The following is a 22,382-nucleotide window of genomic DNA, read 5'->3' as shown; positions in this document are numbered from 1 at the left end:
CTGCAGAAGGTTACGACGTCGTGATGACAACGTGAAGATATATAAGATGCTCCTGGGATTCAGACTGTGAGGGATGCGGGTGGGGGGAACCCAGGGGTTGGGGAAGGGCCATAAGAGGAGGCTCAGACCGCAAAGGAGGGGTGTGTAGGGAGAGAGCGCCTCGGGGGCGTGGAAGGGCTATGAACAGCATTTGGGATTCAGGAACAGCCCGAAAAGGCAGGGGGGAGAGCCAGGCTGAGGTGGGCTTGAGGATGGGGAACAGAGGGAGCAGGTTGGAAGGGGAAGAAGAGAAGGAGGCCCACAAGTGGGGCGGACGCAGGTAGCTGGGCCGTCCCACCCACCTGGAAGCTCTTGTGACAGCCCAGACTTCCCCCACCTTTAGCCCCCGGCCTTCCCCGTGCAGACCCGCTCAGCACCAGCCGGCCCTCCGAGAGGTGTGGCCGCACTGACAGTCCCGGTCTGCAGGGGCGCTATCTGTGCTTCAATGCGCGTGGACAAACCAGAAGGACACCCTCAGCCATTCCTGACCCAACTCAGGCCCACGGTGCGCTCCTCCCTCCCACACAGGGTGAGTGGTGGTCGAGCCCCAGGCATCCAGGACCTTTGCTCGGAGGAGCTGAGAGGAATGAGCTGGATGGCTTTGCACCCCGAGACGTTGCAGGAACTCTTCCCTTCCCAGCCTGCCCGCCGTTCTTACCCGAAGCCCCTCGATGTCTTCTGACCGGCTCTGTGCAGCCTGTCCTGCCCCTTGGAATCCCGCAGTCCCTCGCCCCAGCGCCATCCAGCCCGAGGGAAGAACCTCAGCCCTAACAGATGCGGCACGGGGTCCTCCGGACAGGGTGGGGACTCTGGACGAGCAGCCAAGCAGGACAAGCATCTAGTTCTCTTTGACCTTCAGCGTCCCCTCCTTCTAAGCCCCACTTGCTCTCCCTGACAGACCCCGGGGGACCCTGCCACAGTGGGCCCAGTCCTCCTGCCTCAGTTCTCTGCAAGACCCGCCCACTCAGAGGCCATTCTGTTTTCTGGTTCCTTCTGCTCTGCGGATGCAACTGCAACCTCCCCCGTCCTCCCCGCTGGCTCTCCTGGAGCAGTGGTGCTCCCAGACTTGACCTCCTGATGCAGCGATGTTCCCTCTTGTTATTCCATTTCCCAACCAATTGGCAAGTGAGTCGAGAAATCAAATAAAGCTGAAGGCCTGCTCAGTCAGCTATGGGACCCCTCCCCAGCACCCCTGGGACCACCGCACCCCCTCAGAGCCCTGGCTATTTGATGGCAGCTGGGAGAGTGCCATTGGCATCCCTGTGTGGCCCTGGAGGGGCTGCCTGGGACCCCACTAGAAAGTCGCCCTTGGCTCAGGTGCGGGGGGCAAAGGCCTGGGGGTCAAGGGCACCGCCCTGGCATCACCGCATGCCCCGGGGGGTTAAGCCCTGGCTTCAGCCTTTGATCTTCGCCCAAAGTAAGCACAGTCGATTCCTTCCAGGGCCGCGGGCCGGAGGTCATTGCTACCCGCCCCGAAGGTCAAACAAACAAAACAATCAAACCACAAAGCAAATGGTACAAGTTTAATTCATCCACAAGTCAAATAGAAAGAAGGTAAAAGAGTGTTCGGCACAGACACAAGAACGGGCGGGAGGGAGTGGATGAGAAACGGGGAGAGAAGACAAGTAAGAAAAGAGAAGGAAGGGGCCGGGGAGGGAAGAACGGAAAGGGGGCGAGGAATGCGGGTCGCGTCCCAGTCCAGTTGGGCCTCGTCTCTCCCCTTCTCCCCTCTTGGCACGTGGACAACACAGCCTCCTGTGTCCCGACCCCCAGTAGCTTGTCCCTGGACTGTCCCAGGTCTCCCCTCAGGGGCACACACGGCTGTCAGTCCAGACCAAACTCACATTAAATAAATTCCACTATACACTGTACAAGAAAGCCAGGTCCAGCCCTCATGGCACCAGCCGCCCGCCTCCCCAGAGCGAGCCCCGCCCGGCCCCTCCCTCTGTGCACGGCGTGGGGCGGGGCTCCGTGGGCGGGGCTCCGTGGGCGGGGCAGGAAAGAGAAGGAGGAGCTTGGTTCCCCAGTCAGCCTGCCTTTCACACGATGCGTAAAGCCATCATGGCCGCAAGGGGCCCGAGCGTGGCCCCCTCAGGCCAGGCAGCAGTGGCTGGCGGACAGCAGCCACGCTCCCTCTGAGCCCTCTTTGTCAACCCCTGCCGTCTGCAGCCCTGAGTCACCTCTGTCCAGCTGCGGCCTGAGCAGCACAGTCTGGGGGCGGGGTGGGGAGAGGGGACGTGCAAAATGGCAGGGGAAGGAGGACTCTCCTCGCCTGTCCACCCCCCCCGGGGGGACCCACAGGACCGAAGGTCAGGCAGGGGCCGGGGCGGGGAGGGACACGGCGGGCGGGGGCCGAGACGCAGGCGGGAGGCGTTGCCCTCTTCACTCTGCCGGCGGCTGGGCCAGGTTGGCCAGAACCTTGGCCTGGTCCACGGCGTCCAGCAGGTTCTTGGCATCCACAGCCAGCGTGTGGGAGGCGGTGAGCATCTGCCGTTTGCACTCCTCACTCAGGGAGGTCACCGCGTTTTGCTGCGCCAGTCGCATCTTATTGATGAGCTCCGCCAGGTCCTTGTTGAGCAGTTTCTGGGTCCCCTCGATCTGTAGGAAAAGCACACGGGAGGGGCTGGGACCCTGAGGGGCTGCGACGTGCAGGCCGGGAGGATGCGGAAGCCACACGGGAGTCCACCTGGCGCTGGCCCAGGAAGCCGGACGTTCTCGGGGGGCGGGTCTGACCCAGGCTTGGGCTGAATCCAAGGCCAGTGCGGGCTGGGGGCCAGGTCGGCAAGGACAGACACTGCGGGCACCCCAGGCCCCAGCCTGCGTACGCCAACCCCCTCCGATCCAGCCCCAGAGACCCTGCCTTTGTGCCATCATACCCTCATGCTGGCCCGACGTGGGTGAATGGTCAGGGGTCATGTGCATTCACTCACTGGTTAACTGTGTACCATCAAATCAAGAGATCAGGGACAGCGGTTTGGGCTGTAGGGTTTTATCTATCGCCATATCCCCATGCCTAGTGCACTGCTGAACATATACTTGGCGCTCAAGAGATATTTATCAAGTGAAATGAATGACTGGCGCTCTCAAGCCGGACAGGACAGCCTGGGCAGGGGCTCCTCTGGGTTCTTGCTGCCACCCAGAGGGAGCCCGGGAAATGCCCAGACCCTCCTGCCCTATGCGTGGTCACAGTGGAGACAGTGGTGGGATGCAGTGGTCACCTGTGTCACACTGCTGACCACTGGGAGATGGTGGATCAAGCTACAGCCTGGAAGGGGAGAATCTGTTCCCTGCCTTTTGCCGCCTTGAAAGGCTGCTGCCTTCCTTGGCTTGTGGATCCTTCCAGCAGTGACATCCTTCCAACCTCTGCTTCTATCATCACATCTCCTTCTCTGACTCATAAGACCTCTGCTTCCACCTCCCTCTTACAAGGACCCTTGTGACTACATTGGACCCACATGGATAATCTCAAGATCCTTCACTTAATCCCATCTGCAAAGTCCCTTTTGTCACGTAAGGTCACATAGTCACAGGTTCTGAGGATGCAGACATCTTAGGGGGGGCATCAGTCTGCCTACCACCGGGACCATCTCAAGTTAGAGCACCAACACTCCCATTTTGGTTTTCAGTGATTGTTTCTCACTTAAATAGAGAAAATCGATTAAATGATCGATTGAAGAAACCTTCACGGCTGTTTCCATGACACACTCACCTTGACCTTAGTATGGAGGGTACCAGACAAAGAATCACAGGGGGCGCTAAAAAGGAGGGTGTGTCATCCTTTGCATGTCCTCACGCAATAAGAAGTCACCACAACCATCTGAGACCTAGACTAGGAAATTCGCCCTAGGAAGCCGGCCGGGTCCCCGGGTGCCAACTCGGCCCCCCCTTGTGGTGCCTTCCCAGATATGCGGTGCAGAGCCATCCGCTGGCGGCTCCCAGCAGAGACGAGGCTGCCCCACGTGGCCCTTCGGAGTCTCCTGTGTGAAACACGGCTGGGGCAGGTGAAGGGGGCAAGTGACAGCTGATGGCACCGACTGGCACGAGGACACTCACCTCTGTCCGCGAAGACGACGGCAAGGAGGGCAGGAGGTCGTCTACGCTCGCGATGAGCTTCCGCAGCGTCAGGCCCACGTTCTGGGAGAGAAAGGGGCGGGGCGACCGTCCGCTTGGCTCTTTTTGAGAAAGCCACGTCTCCCTGGGGAAGAGCCCTCCTGGGATGGTGCCTGCCTGCCGAGGCTACCTGGGACTAGAGTCCCTTTGACCACCTGGCTCTAATGGGGGTCTTCCTGGGAGAGGCACCTAGCCGGCGGCCTGGGATGCCCGGCCCCTCCCACTTCCTTCCAGGGCTGAGCAGCCCGCCTCCCCAGGCCACGACCCCGCCCTGCCTCTCACCTTCACCACCACCACGTAGCCCTCGGGGGGCAGCTGGCAGAGCTCATTCTTGAGGTCCAGCACAGCCCGCACCAGCTCCATGACGTTGAGGTACACGAGGTCGTGGGTCCGGTCCAGGTTGGCTGTGGGCTGGATGGACTGCGTGGGTCGGGGGAAGAGAAGCAGAGAGCCCGAGGGGAGGGCGGCGAGTCAGGGGCACACAAGCCGTTCTTTCTCGGGCAGGCACTGCCCACTCCGGCGTCAGCCCAACTGCTGAAGACTCTTCTCCGAAATAGTAGGGTCCCGTCCTGGGGGTGCCTCCCTCCCTTCTGCTTCCAGGGCAGTGGTTCTCACATTAGAGTCTGCCTGGGAGTCTTAAAAAAATACTGCTGGCCGGCCTCACACCAGACCAACGGAACCATCTCCTGGGCCTGGGGGCCACGTGGTTTCAAAGCTTGTCAGAGGATTCTAATGGGTAACCAAGGCTGAGAACCGCTGTTCCAGAGTGAAGGAACCAGCATCGCCCCAGAGCCACGTGGGTGCCGGGAGCCAAAGCGCGGCTGGAGAAAGGGAGGCGGGCCACACCTCCTGCTCCTCGGGCTGGACCAGTGAGCTTTCCTCCAGGTCAGGGAGGGGGCACGGGAGACAGGGCACTGGCCTTCCCTTTGCTTTTTTATGAATTAGCTGTGTGGCCTTAGACAAGGCCAGCTTCAGCAGAGCCAGCACGTACCTGCGCGCCCAGCCTCGGTGGCTTCTCTGGGGGGCCCGTGAACTCCGCTGCAAGGGGGTAGGGGGGACAGTGAGCGCAGGGTGTTCTCAGAACCCCGACCCCTCCCTTCGTACCTGCTGATAACCCAGCAAAGCCCCTCTCCACTACTACCAGGAGACCCTGGGAAATGAAACCCGAATCCCAGGACGATGGCGGGGAAAATAACCTCTGGCCTCCCTGGTCCTCTGTAGTCAGGGACAAACACTATTGTCCATTTCAAAGACAGAAAAAGCCAAAGTCACGCAGAGATGGAGTGGACAGCAGTGGGTGTTCCAGCCTCGGGGCTGCTGCACCCTGGGCCCTGACACCCTGACCTTGACAGTCATGAGGGAGAAGCCCACTCTGCAGGCAGCAGGTGTCCGTGGAGCCCCACCCAGGTGCAACAGCCTCTGTGCAGTAGATGTGTGAGGCTTCCCTCTTGTCTGCTTTGACCATTTGGGGGGTCCAGGAAGTGAACTGGTAGAAGCAGCCTGCTATTTCCCCCCCTCTGATGAGCAAAGGCACACACAAGCCCTGTGCAGCTGCCTGAAGTAGACATCAAAACACCTGGGTCCTCTGCCACCAGGGAGCTGGGTGACCTGGGGCAGCTTACTGACAGTCCCAGGCCCTTAACTGTCTTCTGTCAAATGGGAGGGTTCGCTCACAAGGGGCCCTGCAGGAGCCAGACTGCCTGGGCTCAAATCTGAGCAGATCTGAGCTCTGCTAATCACTGTGGGTAAGTCACTTGACCTTCCTGTGCCTGTTTCATGTCCTTTGTAAAATGGGCATCGTAAGAAATTGTACCTGTCATATAGGAAGGACTGCTGTGGGATTAAACGAGTTGACATTTTTCAGCACCTTGGGCCAGTGCTTGTCATTGTCATTGGTCGCTGCCATCGTCACCATCACCATCGTCATCAGTCCCCCCCCACCCCATGGTGATGAAGAGCCTGGCTCACTGCCAGCTCCACCTGGCCAGCCTGCAGCAGAGGGTCTTTAGGCTCCAGGAAAGACCCTGCAGGTTCAGTGGGCCCCGCCCTCTTTCTCTCTTCTGTCCCTGGGGCCCGGGGAGGAGCAGCGTCGCCTGGGAGAGACGGTGGAGCTACTTTAGAGCCTCCAACGGAGTGGGTGGGAGACAGGGTCACCAACTCCTCCAAATAAACGCAGCCACCCAGAGAGGTGGGAACAGGCGGCAGAGGCGGCAGACGGAGGGGGATGGGGTGGGGCGGAGGGTGGGAGGTGGTGGATCTCAACTCCCAAACTGCGCTTCTCTGCACACTCTGAACTCAGCCAGGGCAGACGTTTCTTCCAATTGCAAACACACTCCCTTTGCCGCTCTCTGCCCTGGGCAGGGATGGCGGCTGCTCACAAGATGTCAAGAGGAAACTCCCGCCAAGAGGAAGGGCGCTCGCACTTACTGTAGCCGACCTCCTTCTCTGGGGTCTGGAAGGAAGGAAAGAGAACAGGTCACTGATGTGGCCCTGGGACCACCCACGTCCCTCCTTGGCCTGTTCCCCACCCCCAGGGGTCCATTTAGAGGTTTAGAGATCATAGCTGCAGGAGGACCTGGGGACCTCCTGACCGGAAGCGACCTGGGGGCCCTGTGGCCGAGGAAGGCGGCGCTAAGGGTGCAGCTCAAGTGTGAGCTCAGGGAAGGAGCCTGTGGAGATCAGAGTGAAGGGGAAAGACGTGCTCCCGAGGTGAGAGGCAGAAAGGAAGAGACAGGCAGGCCTGGAGCCAGGGTCCTGCTGACTGCCAGGCCCTCCCAGGCCTTCCCCCGAAGGCAGAGACCTCTCCCGGCGACTTACCAACGGGGACTTGTCATTCATGTAAACCATGGGGTCCTGCAGGGGAGGAAACCAAAGCAGAGGACTTAGGATTCTAGAACTAAAACCCCCAAGGATGCATGGAGAGCGCTCACTCTAGCCAGCTGGGGAGGCGAAAGGGGACTCAGAGTGACACGACGGCCTGGACATCTCTCCCAGGGGAGCGCTCTCCCAGGGGAGCGCGATTATGGGAATGTGCCCAGCAGCAGGGCAGGGAATGCGTCCCTTCCCCCGGGGCTCAGTGGCTGCTCACCAGGGATCTCTCCTCCTGCCTCAGCCACTGGTAATCTTCCACCATCTGCTTCTGCTGCTTGTCCAGGAGCTGCCGCATCTTGAGCCTCTCGGCCTCCCACAGCTGCTGGGCCTCCTCTCGGCTGCTGGGTCGGATGAAGTCCTCCTCCTGGGAGGACAGCGGGGAGACAGGAGAGGACACAGTGAGTCCAGCCCCCACACCCAGGAGGGACGACCCTCCGAAGAGCTTTGTGGGAGCCACACGCCTTGGCCTCACCAGCTGCTTTTTTCTTGTAAAGTTGTCCTTAAATCTGCAGCCATCTATGCAGACAGTTATTTGTGGGTCCGTCAAACACACGCCTGTGTGTCAGTGAAATGCCAAACCCAAGCACACATAGTTTAACAGGCATTGTTTTCAAATGATCACATGATCTGTCACTACCATTTTTTTTTCAAATAACTGTCCTAATAGTATCTTCTCAGTTGGCATTTGTCATGGCTGCTGTCACTTAGTACAGTTGGAAATGCAAAGCCAGCCCTCTGGGAAGCCTTGGGCCCTTATCGCCACCTAAGACCGCGGTGGCAGGTCTGGAAGCTTCGAGGAGCAGTGGTGTGTTTTCCCCCAAAGCTGTCCACAGGGGGGTGGGACCCGAGAGGAGGGGCAACAGCATGCACCCATCTGATCATGCCTCTTTATTACAATATACTCTTTATTAAGAAAGTAGCTTGGGTTATTTAACCAAAGGTTAAAACAAATGCATGAGCTAAGAGATAAAGTGAAGAACACAATTTAAAGAAATAAGGATCTATAGATACGCAATAAATGCTTCCTCTCCCTAGCTTTATTAATCTAACCCTGTTTTAACTCATTTGTGGGGCTTTGGATCTATTCATAGTTCTACCTGCTATTTCTTAAACAGAAGGTGTTGCAGGTTTTCCTATTAATTCTCTTCCCTCAATCTTCCCCAGGGTTCATTTATATAAATATCTGCTTAGTCCCTTTAAACTGGCTTGCTTTTTTTCTGCTGCACAAGATTACTTGGGTCTCCTGGACATAGGAGTGTTATTGGCATTCTTTTGATTGCATAAATCCTGGGGTGGCCTTTGCCAGGCGCATGTGACTTTTCCATGACATTCAGGTTGGCAAGCCACTCAGATCCTTTCCTTTGAACTGGCCAGTTTACATACAAGTCACTTACATAAAATGCTAAAAATTATTCTCAGTCTACTTTAGCAAGGCAGAGTCTCTGCCAAGCCTCTAAAAAAGATTATCCCACCAAAGTCTCTAAAACACACTTGAATGTAACACACAGTTTGAAAATAGTTACATTGGTATGTTTCTCCTAGGCTTGTTCAGCTACAATTACTGCTCAGTTTCTAACAATACTTCTCATCATAAGTTTATTTTCTTGCTGAAATATTCTTTGTTCATTACTCTATTCAATAACTGTTTATTAAGCAGCTACTATGTGGCAGGGATGGAGCTGGGTGCTGGGAGGGCAGTGATGGTTAAATATGCAGTGTCCCTGTTCTCATGGGTCCAAGTAACCAATAGTAGAACGGGGTTTCTCAACCTCAGCACAATTAACGTTGGGGCCAGATAATTCACTATCGGGAGGAAGATTTCCTGTACCCTGTAGGATGCTTACAGCAACTCCACCCACTAGACGCCTACAGCACCTCCCCAGTTGTTTAACAAAAATGTCTCCAGATGTCACCAAATGTCCCCTTGGAGTTGAGAGCTACTGAGTTAGATCTTATTTTAGTAAAACAAATTTCAGAACATGAGTATTTCATAATCATAGAATAGATCAAAATAAATAAGATTTACTTCACAACAGCTGATGCCCCCAAATGAGGGGATTTTAAGGCTGTAAATATCCTCAGTTAAATGCCAACACCTGCAAACACAATGGCATGTCTACCGTAGGCTAGTGACAAATAGTGACAAATAGAAACTAAGTGTCAAACATTCGGAAGATAGAGTTAGGAATCTCCAGGTATAAGAAAAATGTACGGACTGAGGAAGACTAGAGTAAATACCAGTAGAAGGAGTTGCCAGACTCAAGAAAACACTGTGTAGTTTTGTAATTGCCAAAAGAAGATTCCTACCACTCAAATGTCTAGTATGCGCCAGGCCTGATCACCACCTTACCAAATATTTTAACATGCATTGGTAGATATGTTCCTATGTCTTCCAATTGTCTCATAACACTCAAGGTGCGAATGATTTTTTTTTTTTTTTTTTTGCGGTACGCGGGCCTCTCACTGTTGTGGCCTCTCCCGTTGCAGAGCACAGGCTCCAGACGTGCAGGCCAGCGGCCATGGCTCACGGGCCCAGCCGCTCTGCGGCATGTGGGATCCTCCCGGACCAGGGCATGAACCCACGTCCCCTGCATCGGCAGGTGGACTCTCAACCACTGTGCCACCAGGGAAGCCCGTGAATGATTTTTTGTTTTTTTAAACTGGACCTCTTCAGGGCTTACTTGTCTGAAGTGTACCTCAGGTGTTTTTATCAGGCAATGAATGCTTACATTGCTGGTCATTTTTAAGAGAAATAAGGTCCTTGTGGTGTTTTAAAAAGACTCTGATAAGCTTTGACACCTTTTATGAATTGGCTTCCCCCCATCCTGCCAGTCTTATTTCTACCTCCACACGCACCTTCCTTGTTCTAGAAAAACAGCTCCTGCACTCATCCTATGGTTTCCCATCACTCAGTCTTGGCTCCAACTGATGCTTCTGCCTCTTTCATCCCCTGCATCCCAGTATTTTCCCCTCCGAATCTTCCCCATCCACTGAGGCCCCGCTGCAGAAGAGAAGCCGGAAGGAGTTGTGTTTCCCCCTGAACTCCCACTGCACTTGCGCTGTACCTCTGTGAGCCACTCACAGCTTGTCTGGTTTGCGTTTCAGGCGAGTATGCACCTACCCTGTTCCTTCTGGCTGATGGTAAGCTCACTGAAGGCAGTTCTCCCTTCAGAGCCTGGGACAGAGCCCAGCAAAGTGTCCCTTCAGAAAGGTGCTGTTTATTGAATTCTAGTATTATTTTAAACCTCAATTGTGAGGTCTTCAAGAGGCAGATTGCTGCCATCCTGACTCTGGTGTGGAATGCCACAGATTGTCAGATGAGTCAGGCAATAGAGTTAGTCAGTAGAAAAATTGCTTTTGTGGGAACAGAAATCTCTGATTTTTGTTAAATGCTTTCAAATGCATTGCAGGGAGCCTCTTATACCGTTACAGCATTCTGCCTGGAAGAGGCTTTCTTGATGTTTCTGATGTATACCATAAAATGGAGTTTATGTTTTTAACTTTTTTTTTTTTTTTTTTTTGCTTATTTTAAGAAATGCTCATTATGGTCTTTTAGGCAGACTTTCCTTGTGGCAAGTACTTCTAAACCCCTGACAGAAAAGGTCTTTTTTTCCTGCCGCACAGTCTGTCTTTATGGAACTGAACAAAGTCCCTTATGGTGGATCAGGGGTTAGACAAAGGCAGTGCCATCCCTCAAATGTACAAAATACTTTCTTACTGAAAGGACACATTTTAAAGCCAATCTCACTAAAACTCAATTAATTATGAATAAAGAGTCAAGGGCAGGAGAGTGGAGGAATTGAACACTGCCTAAATGATAGTGCATGCTTAAAAAGGCAGTTTTATTATCGTTAAGTATATGCTAAGATATAAATTGGTTACATTAATGTAAAAGAGAAAAATGAGCTAGGTCAGGGGAATATTGATTCCGCTAAGATCTCAAGGCCTAGAATTCGAAGTTATCTTAATCATTTCAAAGTTTTACTAAATTAAGAATAACAGCACAGGATATCTCAGCATACTTTCCCACATTTTGTAAATGTATTATAATAGAAATGTAGTTTCCCCTCCATTTTTAGAGTCTTATATAGTGAGCCTGAAATATCATGCATGGTAATGGAGTTAGAGCTAAAATAATAAGGGTTTTAGTCTGTTATGTCACATATCAAGACTCCGTTTAGTAAAATATATCAAGTGTTCATGGCAGCTGACCACAGGGACCATTTGTATTGAAGGAGAAGGTGAGTGAGGACAAGTTACAAGTGGACAGGCAAAGGTGCTTTTTTTTTTTTTTTTTTTTAACAAGACAATTAGAAGCTAGTCCACAAAATACTCAGGGCCTCATTGGCAGCTGAAAACAAAGAGGTGACTGGGGAGGGTGTGGCTTAGCCCCACACTAGCCCCCAAGCTCTTTCTCGTACAGCAGCAACTTTTACAAAGCAGCAGGAGTGGCAGCCACAAGGAAGCCTTTCCTTTGACTGAGGAGAGATTGAGCAACCACAACAATCAGACAGGAAGGGCAGAGCGGGGCGGAACCTCCAGGATCTTTTACTTTTCTGGCACCATCAGGCTTGATTGCCCTCTTCCCATGAGCTTTCACACTATCGCCAGGGCTGAAGGAAGGGGGGAGATTTTACATCCTTTGCCACAGTACCAGAGTAGGGATGGGGCAGGTCTGGGTCCAGCCAGTGTCCTCAAGAGCAGCACCTGGCTTGGCCCCTTAACTCTGATGTGCTCGCAGAGGAGAGGGAGTCACAGAGCCCCTCAGTGGCCTGACTGGTACATGGAGGGCACCTCCTGAGCCCGAGGACATGGGGTTCCCGGTATCCCAGGTACCTCCCTCTAGCAGTCTCTTCAGTCCTGGCTGGGACCCAGCATGCAGAGCCCTCTTACCCGCATGCTGTGGCGCTTGAAGACATTGTGCCGGTGGAGAGGTGGGGTGTGCAGAGAGTTTACGGGAGATGGATACTCCATAGGGCTGGTGAGCGTGGGTGAGCTGGCACACAGACCCTCAGGGACCTATTCAGGAGAAGCAAAGAAGCACCAGGCACAGGGACAAGGCAAGAAGGTGGACAATTAGCTGCTACAAACATGAGCACAAAGAAACGATACAAGAGCTCCATGGGAGAAACAGGACTCGCTCTCCAGGAGCTAATAAAGAACAAGGTGTGGGCATTTCATTGGCCCCGTTTGGGAGACACGGCGGAGCGACATACACGGCTCTTGGCTAGAAGTCAGCACAGACATGGTGGTCTCTCTTCCATCCAACCGCCCTCCCCGTGACGTGGTGCATACCATGGGTCCATGTGTGTTCCTGACCTACTGAGTACGTCTCCTCCTTCAGGACTCTTCAGAAAGGAGTTATATTTCATCATCATGTTACAAATTTGACAGATATGATTAACCCACAGGTATGTGTATATATAATACACACCTTGAAAAAAACCCCACTATTTTAAACATCACAAAAGGGTATGTTTAAACATCATACAGGGTATGTTAATTCTTTTCTGGGTACCCAAGAAGAGCCAATGCAGGCCGTCTCCATTGCCCGAACAGGTGGCTACTGCTCCTCTAAGGCACGAGGATGGCATTTCAGGAAGAACCGAGATGAGGAATGGCCCTGAACTTCCCCAGCCCTCTGGTTACATGTTTACCTGGAATTGCAGCTTGGGTGCCAGAAGGTTGGTTTGTGGAGGGGGTCTGTACTTGGGCCGGCTGGGCTGGAGAGAGAACACAGAAATGATTCAGTGCCTGTCTCTCTCCTTGAGTGAGCACAGCTCACCAAGGGGAATATCAGGTAGGAAAACAGGTCGGGCTCATTCAGAATGAAGAAGATGAGGAACAAAGTTATCATTAAAATCCTGTACGTCCACTAACTGTGCATCTGTTACTGCTGAGTGATGGGAAGGTACAAAGAGGCCCTCCTGGGGGCTATCGCTAATGGGAGGGGCTACTGATCTCTGTGTGTAGCGTCCGTGGATGTGGGAGTGCCTGCCAAATTAGCACTCAAGAGCCACAGACATCCAGAGGTAGGCCATGGAAGGCTCAGGCACCCACAGCAGCTTCACCGAGGGGACGAAAACTGCCTGGGCCTGACTGCGGGAAGGCGCAGGGCACAGCAGGCAAGGGGGACAGTGACAAAGGCCCTGCATCCATAGGGATTTGCTATGGACTGAGTGTCGCCTCCCCCCGCCTCATATGTTGAAGTCCTAACCCCCAGTGTGAAGGTATTTGGAGGTGGGGCCTTTGGGAGGTAATTAGGGTCAGATGAGGTAACAAGGGTAGGGCCCCTATGATGGGATTAGTGTCCTAATAATAACAACAACAACAATAATGATAATAATAGACACCAGAGCTCGCTCTCCTCACTGTGTGAGGACATGCGAGAAGGTGGCCAACTGCCAGCCAGGAAGAGAGTCCTCACCAGACGGGAATCTGCCAGCACCTTGGTCTTGGACTTCCCAGCCTCCACGCTGTTTTTTTTTTTTTTTTTTGCGGTACGCGGGCCTCTCACTGCTGTGGCCTCTCCCGTTGTGGAGCACAGGCTCTGGACGCGCAGGCTCAGCGGCCATGGCTCACGGGCCCAGCCGCTCCGCGGCATGTGGGATCTTCCCGGACCGGGGCACGAACCTGCGTCCCCTGCATCGGCAGGCGGACTCTCAACCACTGCGCCACCAGGGAAGCCCCCACGCTGTCTGTTTTTTAAGCCGCCCAGTCTGTGGTGCTTTGTATGGCACCCCGAGCTGACTACTACAGGCATGGTCCCTTGCAACCCACCCAATAGCAGGGCAGCGGGGCACTGGCTCCTTTGCCCAGAGATGCCATGGACATTGGAGGCTGGACCTCAGGAGCCCAAGGATGCTCCCCATCATGTACCCTCAAGGGTAAAAACACAAAAAGGAAAAGTGCTCCCATCTCTCAAGGGAAACATCTCCAGGGCGATTCCCTGCTGCGGCCGTCCCACAAGGTGCCTGCTCTCTTGCTGTCTCAGATTCCATCTGCCGATGCGCTGATGGATGGTTGGGTCGAAGGGCTGAGAGGACCATAGGGTGCGGTCCTCCCTACGCTGTGAGGGGGGTTACGCAGCCAGGCCTGGGAGGGGCCGCACAGGGGCCCAGCTCTGCTGTGATTCACGGGGCCAGTGAGGCCAGGGCTTGGCTCACCTTGGGTGGGGGCTCCTGGAAGGCCGTGGGCTCCAAGATTTTGGGAGGTCGGTAGCGAGCGTTCCTCTCCTGCTCTATGGCGACGTCCTTCTCCATCTGATAAATGTCACTGCCGGGGAATCAGGTCAGATAAGGAGAGAGAAACAGGGTCAAAAATGCTACGGGGGGCTCCTCTCTGTGCTCCACCACAGTCCGGATCCCATTCCCACGTCCTCTGCAGAATGCACTGGGGAGACCCCTCGGAGACAGGCTGCAATACGGATGCTGCGGCCCCCCTCACTGAGGCTGGGAGGATCACGGAATGGGTCCAGGGTGGGGAAAAGTCCTCGGAGAACGAGTCCTAGCCTAACCGGACAGTGCGAGTGTGTCTCCTGCCCATGTCCCCAAGCCTCTTGCCCTCCTGTCCCTCCTATAGGCACTGACCACCTGTGTAGCTTTCTGATGTCCCAGACAACCTCATGAGAGAGGCCCCTGCTCTACATCTCCTAGTTTTCATTAAACCTCCCACCCGTGCATTCCTGGTGTGTGCTCATGGGAAAGGGTTGTGGATTCCCTCCCAGACTAGCTAAGTGCATGCTTCTTGCCTTTTTAACCCAATCCAGTGGTTCCCAACCTGGGAATCCCAGACCTCAGAAGACTCGAATAATGACAGGGGGTCCGTGAATCCACATGTTCACATGTGTACCAAGCACTGTCTGTAGATAAGTATTATGTGCTGTTGAAATAGATGTCTAAGTCCAAGATGGAGCCGCTCCTGCCCAGGGGGTCACATCAGCAAGCCAAAATGCGGATAACTTTCGTGTCCCTCTAAACGCTCTGCTTGACCAGAAACAAAGTACCGTCCAGTTGGCCAACCTGAACGCCAAACCAGCTCTGGGCTTTATACGTATTTTCTGTTCTCTATTCATTCTCTATTTTTCTCTTCCTTGTTCTTTATTCTTTACCTTATAAAAGTGTCCCGACTTCCACCCCATTTTGCACTCTGGCCCTTGGGAACGGACACTGCCACTTCATGGAGTGTTAAATAAAGTTTGTCTGTATCACTTAAATTGTCTTCTTTAATAATTTTTAACAGTACTACTAAATATATAATATTTGGTATTGTGTTTCCAGATGTATATGCATTATATTGTGTGCAATAAAGAAATCGTTATGTGGCTTACTGCGTTCTGTCAATCAGTGGATTCTAAAAGTGTATGTTACATGGAAGAGTTCTCAAAATTCAACATTAAGAGGGTTCTTCCTACCCCCAAAGATTGGAAGCCCTCATGAAATCCTTTCTTAGCTCCAGTGGAGGACCGTCAGGCTGGGGCCTGAGGGAGGTATCCTGGGGTCATCAGGGTCATCTGAGAGGCTCCCCATGTGTCTCAAGCCTCCAGAATAAATGAAGACCCCATGACCCCCTCAAGTTACGTCTTTCAAACACTTTTCTCCCAGAATCCTTTGGCTTCTCAAATCTCCCTTATAAGAGACCAACAGATGAGTCTAGAATTAATCAGGAGCATCAATGAGGAGAGAGTCAGGAACAGAGAGGCCTTCTAAGCTGGAGGTCTTGCAGACTGTGTTGGAGCCCTGCCTGCAAACAAATGCAGTATATTTCCCATTGCCTGGACCTGGGGTTCCCAGCCTCCCCCTGGGGCTCCTCCCCACAAGGCAGTTTCTGGGGGCTATTTTCTTTCTCCGAAAAAAATGCCCACATGTTGGCAACAGTGTTTAAAGTTGCAGTATTTAACATTAATTAAACACTAGGTTCCCTAACGTAGGAGCCGGCAAACTAGGCCCACAAGGCCAAATATGGTCCCCTACCTATTTTTGTGTAGCTTTAAACTAAGTATGGTTTTCACATGTTTGAATGATTCAAAAAAATTAAAAGAAGAAAAATATTTTAGGACATGTCAAAATTACATGAAATTCCAATTTCAGTGTCCACAAATAACGTGTCACTGAAACCCAGCTACACTCATTCATTTTATGTATCGTCTTCGGCTGCTTCCGAGCTACGGCAGAGTTGAGTAGTTGCAACAGAGACTGTATAGCCTGCAAAACCACAAATATTTATTGTCTGACCTTTTGTAGAAAAAGTTTGCTGACCCTTGCCCTAAAGGATGATAAAAGAAGTCAGACCACCCAAGGGGGCACTGGTGGCAGGCGGGCCACCAAGGAGACAGGATTACCCTCTAAAAGGCTCTCCAACAGCAAACTTCACCAAGGACCTCCCAGCACCCGGCGGTAATGGCTCTTGGGCACCTGAGAAGGATCAGACCCTCAGGCCACCAGTGCTTCATTCGGAAGGGAGAAGGGACACCTTGTCACTGTCATCACAGCCAAAAATCACTCCTTTCCCTGCTGTCTGGGGGGAACAATCAGAGGCAGAGGAAAGGCACAGGGGTGCTGCCAGGGAAGCAGGTCCCGTGCCCAGGCTGGATGCCTGTAAGATGCACCCCAAACCTCAGCAAAGAGCACAGGCACTGCAGTGAAAGTCTGATGCAGCCTTTGAGTTCAAACCTAAAATGTATTTTCTGGGCACATACTAGGAGCAACACCCTGTGCTCGCGGTTGAGATATGCAGAGATGGTGCGGCTGACCCCACTCTGCGTCTCTGAGTTCATATCTGACAGTGAACTCGGGTTCAGCCTCCTGCCTTTGACACAGCACTGAGCCTCTCTGTAAGGCCTCCTCCACTGGGAGGATGGGCTAACTCTACTTGGACACATGGCGCTGTGCTGGCCAGGGGGTGGGATGAGGGCGGCGGTTGGGGGGGTCCCGGGGCAAGTCCCAGCCCCACCTGCCATGCCTTGGGCACTGAGTCACCAGCTGAGCCTGAATTCCCTCCTCCCTCGGAGGGGACCAGGACGCCGGCTGCATCTTGTTTAAGGAAGGATGCTGTAAACCTGTAAGCGCTATTGAAGAGGAGACTTGCTCTTCAGGGGCCCCGGGCCTGCACCCCCCTCCGGCCTCCTTGCTCACCTGAGGCTGCACACGAGCTCAGTGAAGCGGGGCCGCTCACTGGGGTCGTAGTCCCAGCAGCGGGTCATGAGGGTGTAGAGAACGGGTGGGCAGAGGTCAGGCTTGGGCAGCCGGTCCCCCTTCTCGAGCACCCCGATGACATCCTTGTTCTCCAGCCAGAAGAAGGGCTGCTTCCCAAAGCTCAGGATTTCCCACATGCACACGGCTGAGGGCGGGAGGAGAGGTCTCAGGGCCCCTGCTGGGGGGACTCTTGCCTAGAGAGGCAGCCCACCCTCCCCAGGAACAACCGGGCAGTCCGCACTCCGCGCCTGCCAGGGACCGCCCTGCGTTCCCTCGTTCCCCCTATAGCATCCCTGGGATCTTGCTCACTACGGCGGTCCACCAAGGGACCAATCACCTGCATCCATAAACGAACTAATCCCCCCACCCCCCGGCACCTTCCACACAGAGCTGTTAGGGTCTGTGGGATGAGGAGGGGACCATCAAAGGCACGTCATTGGGACCACGAGTGCCTTCTCTTAGGAGTGGGTGGGACCTCCAACAGAAAGCTGGTATATATGTCAGTTGGGACGTATACACACTACTATGTATAAAATAGATAACTAATGAGAACCTACTGTATAGCACAGGGAACACTACTCAGGGCTCTGTGGTGACCTAAATGGGAAGGGAGACTAAAAAAGAGTGGATATATGTATATGTATAGCTGATTCACTTTGCTGTACAGCAGCAACTAACACAACATCGTAAAGCAATTATACTCCAGTAGAAATTAATTTAAAAAAAAAAAGAAAGAAAGCTGGTGTTCAAAGTCTAGCACCAATGCTTGCTGCCTATGTGATCACGGGCAAGCCCCTGACTCGCCTGAGCCTCAGTTTCCTCATCTGGAAAATGGGAAGAATAATAATGAGATTTTACGGGGCTGGCTTTGGGGACCTGAGAGGGAGAATCTACACAGCTGTGTGCTCTGTAAGTGGCTGTCCATCTGTCACCTGGTTTTGCTTTCACCTCACCCTGCACCTCCTTCTCGGAGAAAACCTCAGCTTTGCCGTTGAGGATCCCCTCCAGGGTGGCCCACCTTAGTCCCGGGGCTGGTTGGTGGAGCACATGCTCATCTCAAGAGCCTTTTCTGGGAAGATGAACCCAGGCTGGCCCTTAGCCCATGTCACCCCCGACCCACCACTGGCCTCCCCACTTCTGGGACTTCTCAGTGGCTGCAGCAAAACAGAACCTGGGGGTCCCGACCGCTGCTTCCTGTGCCCCCTCTTAACCTGGTCACAGAGGTGAGAATTGAACACTTTTCCACGCCCTCTAGAAAGTCCACTCACCAAACATCCAGACGTCACTGGCCGTCGTGAAGCGGCGGAAGTTAATGGACTCGGGGGACATCCATTTGATGGGGAGACGCGTCACAGAGGCTTTGGGTGGACAAAGGGTTTACAGTAGTTACTAGAGAGGGAGATCCAGATTTATCCAGAAATGCAGCCTATTCTCCAGAGACTGTTGGCCTGAGCTTGCCTAACAGTCACCTTTTGGGGGGATTTTGGCTTCAGCGACCCCTCCAGGGGACAAAGCCGTAACACCACCTGCACCTCACCTTTGTAATACTCCTCATCCTCAATGTACCGGGAAAGGCCAAAGTCCCCCAGCTTCACACACTCAGGGGAGGCCACCAGGATGTTCCGGACAGCGATGTCCCTGGAGGGAAGAGGCAAAGACACGGGTGAGTCCGTTGAGAATGCTTCAGGGGGACAGACAGACAGATGGACAGAGAAGCAAAGGAGAAGAGAGCTTCAGGGCCCCGGCCTCCAGAGCAGAATCGGGCAGCTTCTGTCGGTCGGTCCTTCCTGGACCCACGAGCCGTCTGGCTGGAGCCCAGCTCAGGTGGGAGCCTCGGCTGGCCCACTGGCCCTGCCACACACATGCCTGTCGTCTTCCTCCATCTTGTTGCTGATCCCTGTTCCCATCACCCCTTCTCCCGCGTCTCCACCTCCAAGCCTGTCTCGGGTCCCCAGACTTGCTCCAGTCACCGCCCTGCAGCCTGTATTGTCCCCTCTGCCGGGGATGCCGTCACCCTGCTGACTCTTCAGGGAAGAAGCCCAGCCACTCTCCTGGTCACAATTAACCACCTCTTCTTCTGTGATTCCAGCATCCGCTCACAGCTCACTTCCAGGGAGCACTGGGCTAGCCAGGACCCTCCAAAGACTACACACACCTGAGCCGTGACACAGAGACCCTCAGAACCCCGGTACGGAGGAGGAGACCGGGGCAGAGAGCTGGTGGAACGTGCCCAGCAGCTGGCCGGCTGGGAAAAGCATCAGCCCAGAGCTGAGCTCTCACCACCCCCAGGAGCCCTTGCTGGCTCAGTCACCTCATGCTCCTGGCATCACTTCTAGCCCCAAACTGGCTGTCTCTTGCTTCTCCCAGGCAGGCTCCACACCCTACCATTTTTCTTTATTATTGAAAAGATGACTTCAAAGCACGACAACTTCACACAAAGCTGCAAACCTGGGATCCCACCACCTTTGCCCCATGACTATTCACCCTAGAAGATGCTAGAAGATGAGCTTCACAAGGAAAGGGACTTTTGTCTGTTTTGATTACGACTCCATCCCAGAGCCTAGGACAGTGGCTAGAGGCCCACTGTAGGGGTTCGATAATATTAGTTGCATGAGTGGGTGAATGAATGAATGAATGTTCATATCCCCCGACATAGCTTTGTGTAGCGTCACCCATACGGCCACCCATCTGAGGTCGATGGGCTTGGATTGAAGAATTCACCCGCTCACCCCAGGGCTCTGAGAGCACCCCATCTGTCTCCTCCAGGGGATCATGTTTCCCATGGGGGGGACCTTCTTTCAGGGAATGGGGACAAAGCCGGGTGGAGAAGGGGCCAGCTCCACAGCCAGATGGAGGATTGGTCTTGGCAGCCTGGAGGTGCCGGGGACCAGGGCAGTGCCAGCCACTTGGGCTGGCAGGGCCCAGACCCCAAGATCATACCAGCGCTGCCAGGACCCAGTCTCTCCTGCCTGGCCAGGTGCCACCAGATGGAACTGCTGGAGGACAGCAAGCGAGAAGCAAGCAGGGAAGTGACTTCCTGGACCCCCAGGGAGGCGGCCTAGACGGCACTGAGTTACAGGCAGACACCTCGGACTTCAGATCTCCTCTTAATAGCAATCCTGGGGGGAACATACTGCTGTTCTACTCTTCAGAGGAGGAGACGGGCTCAGAGAAGGTGATCACACTGTCACACAGGCCGGACCAAAGCCAGGCCTTCACCCCTGTTCTGTGCGGCTACAAAGCCCTGCTTGAGCCCAGCCTCTCCAGGCTACCCCTCCGCCCAGCCCCACCTGTGGACACAGTTGATGCTCTCCAGGTAGGCCATGGCCTTGCAGATCTGCAGCGAGTACAGGACAAGAGTGAGCACCTTCAGGCAGTTCTTGTTTCGCTCCAGGTAGTGGCCCAGCTGCGGGAAGGGAAGACGCCCTGAGGACCCTGCCCGGCCGGGGCATGGAGCTGGCGGGGAGGGGAGGGCACACCCAGGCGGCAGGACTGTCTGGCAACTTCCTCTCCAAACGGCCTCTGGGCTCTTTCAGCTGGGAGTTCAGGGCCCCCCGGCTCTGAGCGCATCCCCCGCCCCCCGAGGCCCCGCTCCACTGCAGCCCAGCCGTCACTGCAAGGGTCCTCCTCGGCCCGGCCGGCTCACCTCCCCGTAGGGGTACAGCTCCATGATGATCCAGGTGGGCTCCTCTTCAATGATGCCGATCAGCTTCACGATGTGCGGGTGCTCCAGGTTCCTCATGATCACTGAAAGTGGCGGCGAGAGAGACGGGCCCCAGCCCTTCTAAGGTCCAAGGTGAGAATCGGGCTTGGCTGGTCCAACCTGGAGACAGCGGCGCAACCCTCCGCCCCTGTGGGCGCCAGTGCCGTCTGTGGCCTCCCGGCCCTCGCTCCGGGCCCTCCCTGTCTCCGGGTCTGCATAGTCTCGGGGCCTTTTCCAGCTCCTGGTCTGGGGGCCTCCTCGGGGACGCCTACCTGCCTCACTCACGAACTTCTCCTTGCTGTCCAGAGTGCAGTCTTTCTTGCAGGTCTTTACGGCCACGTTGATTTTCTCCCCTTTCTGCAAGGAGAGTGTGTCCAGGGCCCCTCAGTCCCGCCCAGCACTTCCCTCCCCGGCGTTCCCACGGCCTTCCCACAGGGAAACAGGTGATGTCTGGGCATCTGGGTCTCCACAAAGCCTGCTCTTTCTCTGTCTCTTCCTCTCCTCCCCTCCCCACCCCATTCTTCCTGATCAGGACTGGAAGAACTTTCGAGATCGGATCCCTCGAGCCCTGGGCTGTCCAGATGAAGACATGGAGCCTGAGGGGCCCCGTGATCTGCCCAGAGTCAGTGGGCTTGCTTGGGGTACGTGCAAGGTCATTGTCAGACAGGGCGTGCTGGTCTCTTTCCCTTTATCATTGGTTTTGACATTTGTGCTGCCCCTTTCCTCTGCTCTGGCTCTTCCCCCAGGCCTGGTAGAAGCACAACCACAAAGGCAAACCTTGTCCCGCCCCCTCGGCGGCCTCAGATCCCACCCTTCCTTTTCTCACAACTGCATTACATGGCGCCTCCCCGTTGTGCTCTCCCACCAAGAGTCGGTCACCCCCCGGCAGGTGCCGCCTCTCTTTGGATCCCTGCTATTGCTGCCTTTCTTGGCAATGAATCTTGTTTTCATCACTCCCTGTGTATTTCATAAATACTGCAAAGACCAAGTTGGGGAAGATCCACACACCACGGCAGCCACCTCCAACTCTAAGAGTATTTGAGCTCCTTTCTCATTCTACAGAAAAGCAGAGGAGGAGTGTCAGGGAAGAGTCTGGAACTCACGTGACTCGTGTAGACACCTTCGTAGACCTCCCCAAAAAAGCCTTCACCAAGAATACGGTTCAGGACCACATCTTCCCGGGCAATGCCATACTGTGGGCCTGCACAGGTGGAGAAAGCGAGACAGTCCTGGAGTGCAGAAACCAGCTGGCACCCCTGGGAATCCGAGTATCTGCATCCCTGGAAATCTGCGCACCTGCATCCCTGGGCGTCCGAGCATCTGCAGGCTCTAACACCAGGCTCCGCCCCCTCCTGCCTAGGCGTTACCAGACCTGCCCCACCCGCCCCCCTGCCAACCCCTCAGCCAGGATCCAGGGGCTGGGCTGGGAAAGGGGATCTAGAAGGTTCCATTGTCTCAGACGGGGA

General features: G+C 54.5%; 1 protein-coding gene across 1 annotated transcript in view; it reads right to left on the bottom strand.

Annotated features, from left to right (window-relative positions):
- Positions 1-1,548: 1,548 nt before the first annotated feature.
- PTK2B (protein tyrosine kinase 2 beta) overlaps positions 1,549-22,382 on the bottom strand; it is a 126,192-nt gene continuing 105,358 nt past the window's right edge. The window contains exons 15-31 of the mRNA XM_079706073.1: positions 22,020-22,117; positions 21,189-21,273; positions 20,860-20,960; positions 20,504-20,619; positions 18,751-18,851; positions 18,482-18,571; positions 17,154-17,358; positions 14,187-14,295; positions 12,678-12,743; positions 11,914-12,039; positions 7,238-7,384; positions 6,967-7,002; positions 6,577-6,601; positions 5,141-5,187; positions 4,432-4,569; positions 4,093-4,173; positions 1,549-2,637 (exon numbers count right to left, since the gene is read on the bottom strand). Coding sequence (XP_079562199.1) covers positions 2,422-2,637; positions 4,093-4,173; positions 4,432-4,569; positions 5,141-5,187; positions 6,577-6,601; positions 6,967-7,002; positions 7,238-7,384; positions 11,914-12,039; positions 12,678-12,743; positions 14,187-14,295; positions 17,154-17,358; positions 18,482-18,571; positions 18,751-18,851; positions 20,504-20,619; positions 20,860-20,960; positions 21,189-21,273; positions 22,020-22,117 — 1,787 coding nt within the window. The 3' untranslated portion in view covers positions 1,549-2,421. The remainder of the gene's footprint in view (positions 2,638-4,092; positions 4,174-4,431; positions 4,570-5,140; positions 5,188-6,576; positions 6,602-6,966; positions 7,003-7,237; positions 7,385-11,913; positions 12,040-12,677; positions 12,744-14,186; positions 14,296-17,153; positions 17,359-18,481; positions 18,572-18,750; positions 18,852-20,503; positions 20,620-20,859; positions 20,961-21,188; positions 21,274-22,019; positions 22,118-22,382) is intronic.

Source organism: Hyperoodon ampullatus, assembly GCF_949752795.1.
Source record: "Hyperoodon ampullatus genome assembly, chromosome: 6".
In the NCBI taxonomy this organism is placed as follows: domain Eukaryota; kingdom Metazoa; phylum Chordata; class Mammalia; order Artiodactyla; family Ziphiidae; genus Hyperoodon; species Hyperoodon ampullatus.
This window is presented reverse-complemented; position numbering and strand designations above follow the sequence as displayed.